We start from the raw sequence: 4,376 nt of genomic DNA on the forward strand, positions 1-4,376 counted from the left end.
TCTCCAGCGATTGTCCACTCTCAGGCAGCCAGGCAGCCCCCGCCCCCTGCTTCGTGCGGCCCGCAATGGCCCTCATCACCGCGACGTGACTGCCCTCTGGTGGTCGATAGCTTGAACTCCAATCTCCAAAGATTCGTTAGGCCTTTAATTGCCCTGACACACGATTCCTACTGCCGATCGTCGGCAGAAAAGGCGATTTGGTCATGGCCGATTTAACATGTGCAATCGGCGGAAAAGAACCCCTACGTGCTTGAAAAGATCAACGACGGCTTTAACGACGGCCGATCGCAAAGCACACACCGAAGAGACTCCGGCCAACAAGCTCCCCAGGCTGTCCAACGACCGATAATCGGGTTGATATGTCAGGGCCTTTAGTGGACAGCATGTGGATAAACACTCCAGAAAGCTTATCATACCACAGCGCTCATCACTCATTGTTAGGGATTAAGCATTCAACTTAAACTTAAACTTTGGGACAGTATAGAATACTTTGAGTTACAATAACATATGTTACAGGTTGGATGTCTCAATACATTAGCAGGGTATTTGCCCGTTACCTAGTTTCTTTCTTAACCAAAACAAACCCAAATCCTATGTTGAGCCTGAACCTGGGTCTCCCAAATGCACTGGTATATGAATGGGGGATTCTGGTTGGCCACATCGAAACCCCTTCAGATAAGGCAGTCTTTTATAGGGGTGATGGAACTTATTTACTTAATGGCAATCTTGGTTCCTTCTTGGCTCTGAACGCTGGCTGGGTTTAGAGCCAAGGTGGGACCGACGGCCACCAGGTGAATAAGGCCTATTGAATGGGTGTCCCTGGAACACAGGCTGGTTAAAGACCTGCAGAATGCCAGTTGAGTGTAATTGAGTGTCCCAGCCACCAGGATGCACATCTCCTGGACCAGGGTCTTGGACTAAAGACCGACAACAATCAACAAGAGGGATGAATCCGCGGGGGGATTTGACGCCCAACCAAAGGTTTCAGTGTCCAATCCCAAATATCCCAGTGTCTCTGTACAGGCATCCTTGAGACGGACTAACCCCTATCTTCTCTTTAACGACATGTCTCTGAAGACAATGTTAGTGGCTTCCTGCTCAAAGTGCCTGCTAAATGACTGAATGATGACATGAATGGTGCAGAATAGCAATAAAGCCGACTTATCATTTGACTGGGTTTCAAGCAGCTCATCACTCAATCACCTTGAGTGATCACATTATGTGGGAGGGAAAAAAAGGAAGTTGACGTGGAAGTCAAATGAACGTCTTCCTCCGACAGAGTCGGCTGTCGATTAGCAAAGTGCTGACGGAGGCGGCAAGGGCTGCGGGTGTAATGGCCGGCTCCGGACCATCGTGTCTCGTTAGCCCGGCCTGATTGTCCATGAAGGTGTTCCCCTGGCTGGCCCAGGATGAAGTGGCTGTCTCTGACAGAGCTTGCCGCTCATAACTCCTCAGGAGCCCGGGCGTTGGCCCCGCCCGGGCCCTTGGGGGCCCGCGGTAACAGGAGGGGGAAATATGCCACAAATGACAGGTGAAACCAGAAAGAAATATCGACCTTGGAACGTCGAGGAACGTTTCGGGAACGTCATTTTTTATCATGTCTTGCAGTTCTTTTATTCTCTCATCAAAGTAGGTTGACGTGACACATTCAACGATGATTGAACCCAGCCACCCGTGTTCGTCTGCACGTAGAGGAGGGTTGTCAGGGCGTCTGTCCTAAACGTTCTGGCAACAGCAGGTTTGTGAAGGGATGGCGGGGTGGTCAACAAGCATCCAGGCCATCAGACCACGGCAGCCCTGAGTTACAGAGGAGGTGGTGTCTCCTCCATCTAATGACTACGTAGGGATGGCTCATCCTCATCCCCCTGTGATGACGATTCGCTACTCCCTACTTTAGCGGAATCTTCTATCCAACGCATCGTTAGGAGCGACCACGCACCAGCACCCCCTTCAGGTGAGGTTCATAAGTTAAAAATATTATATAAAATATTAAAAATATGACTTATCCAAGACAAAAAGGCTTAATAATAACCCATCTGGAATCTATCCATTTTCACTCAGTAGAAAACCCTTTGTGTTCCGTAAAAAACAGATAAACACAATGTTGAGCAACTTTAACTCAATTGTCCCCAGAGGCGAACAGATCATCCTTATTTGAGGATTTTGTGCATCCTTATTTTATCAAAATGAAACCCAAAGCTTATTTCACTGTGGCCTACCCACTTGCTGGTGGTAACCTTTGAACGTCCTCCTTTGTGGCCTTATGAAAACGTAATGTATACTCCGTTCCAGTAGATGGCAATACATACTCGCAAGTAGCGCTTTATTTTGATCACGAACTGCTTTCTGCTCTCTAAAGAGCATGAGTTCACGTGGAGCTTAAAATTGGACATAAAAAATAAGAGAATAAGTCTTCAAATAAATGTCGGAGAAAATCTATTTTAGCACTACTGCAAAATGATAAATAAAAAACAATATATGGCTCTAATGACAATCACCATTGAAGGTGCGAATTTACGCACAGCGTCCCCAGTTAAACGCATGCAGGAGCTACTCGGTTCATGGGTCCGTTGTAGAGATCAAAGCATCTAATGATATTAATTTGGAACTTTGATTCTGTAAACAACTGAATCTACCATATTTTACTACCTGTAAGAACCATATGTCACCACACAAATACTTCAGTTGGAGGGATATATTGATAACCCGAGAGCAGAAACTGAACATTTGGTTTTACATGGAGTAGGTCGAGATGTCTCCCACATCAAAGCAAAATATTAATATCGGAATTTAATTTAAATCTCGGCCTAGCTTTTAAAGTACCTCATATGGGTTTCATGTGCGCCCTGGACATGGCTCACCCTAATAGCCGTTGAAAGTTATTTATTTATGAAGTATTACTTGTAACCCCTTTATAGGGTTAGATACAGTATCAGCAGAGATCTGCAGGCGAGATCACAGAAAAGGGGCTACACGCGGTATTGTTTGTCACAATTTAAATGGCATTAATTAAAAGGATCACCTGATTGGATAAAGAATGAGAGGGGGGAGCGCTCTGCCCAATAGGCGAGTTCCCTCTAATAACCCGCCTCGAGATAATGATGTAAAGACTCGGCGTATCGGCGTGACTGTGATCGCCGTGGAGATCCGAGAAGCAGCGATAGGCTGGCGAGCTCAGAGCGAGCAGCGCGTATTATTGGAGAGTCCTCTAGTTTCTACACCTCAGTGACAAGTTGGAGAAGACTTCAAGATCTGAACCGCAACACTTCCAGGGCACCGGGAAGAACCAACTTCTAAGAGGCGTCCTCCACTCCCGAGACCACACTAGTCCACGCAGCGGGGGGTACAGCAGGCTATGGACCGGAGGATGAACTTGAACGGCACAGCAGACATTTTCCACAAAACTCTGAGCGCCGTGTCCAACAAGAAGATGGACCCTTTCCGGTCGTCCGTGGGTCTCGAACTTCAAGCTCGAGACCGCCAGTCACCGATCGGCTGTTTTGACGGGACCGACTCGGACCCGATCCAGCCGGGGGGTCTGGCGGGGGGCAGAGGGGGCCCGCTGGGTCTGCCGACGGGATCTTTGTGTGTGAAATACGGGGAGAGCGGCAACAGGACGTCGGCCGCGGAGAGCAGTGGCGGGGAGCAGAGCCCCGACGACGACAGCGACGACAGGTGCGACATGGTTCTGCTCACTGACCCGCGGAACGGCGGGGGGAAACCGGAAGGAGGTAAGAAAAGCAAAGAGCAGAAAACGCTGAGGCTAAACATCAACGCGCGCGAGAGACGGCGGATGCACGACTTGAACGACGCGCTGGACGAGCTGCGGGGGGTTATCCCGTACGCGCACAGCCCGTCCGTGCGGAAACTCTCCAAAATAGCCACGCTGCTGCTCGCCAAAAACTACATCCTCATGCAGGCGCAGGCGCTGGAGGAGATGCGGCGGCTGGTTGCCTACCTGAATCAGGGCCAGGCCATCTCGGCCGCCTCCATACCGGCCACCACGGCCCTCGCGGCCCCCCCCGGGTTAGGGGCATACGAGCCGCCGCCCGGGTACCCTTTCCCCACCGTCGTGCCGCCGACATCCTGCCCTGAGAAATGTGCGCTCTTCAACAACGTCACCTCCAGCCTCTGTAAACAGTGCACGGACAAGCCCTGAGCGAGCTGAATAACCGCGCGGCCAGAGACTCCAAGCACAGTCGGGAACAGAGACGCGCAAAGCCCGTCGGACGGGGGACATCTGTAGATGGGACGGGGGACATCTGGGGGCACCGTGCTGGTTGTTGGTCACCATAGAAAAAAAAATAATAATTATTTTATAATATTTACAAATGCATTCAGAAGCGCTTTTTTGTTCAGACAAAACTTGATTGTGT

The 4,376-nt window shown here is 49.9% G+C and overlaps 1 protein-coding gene across 1 annotated transcript; it reads left to right on the top strand.

The window, feature by feature from the left end:
- Nucleotides 1-3,355: 3,355 nt before the first annotated feature.
- On the top strand, nucleotides 3,356-4,159 carry bhlhe22 (basic helix-loop-helix family, member e22; the record flags this gene model as incomplete). The annotated part of the gene is made up of 1 exon (XM_079755238.1): nucleotides 3,356-4,159. One exon carries the CDS (start codon nucleotides 3,356-3,358, stop codon nucleotides 4,157-4,159), a length of 804 nt encoding a protein of 267 aa, XP_079611364.1.
- Nucleotides 4,160-4,376: the final 217 nt, after the last annotated feature.

The sequence above is a fragment of the Pollachius pollachius genome, assembly GCF_949987615.1.
Source record: "Pollachius pollachius genome assembly, chromosome: 17".
Taxonomy (NCBI): Eukaryota; Metazoa; Chordata; class Actinopteri; order Gadiformes; family Gadidae; genus Pollachius; species Pollachius pollachius.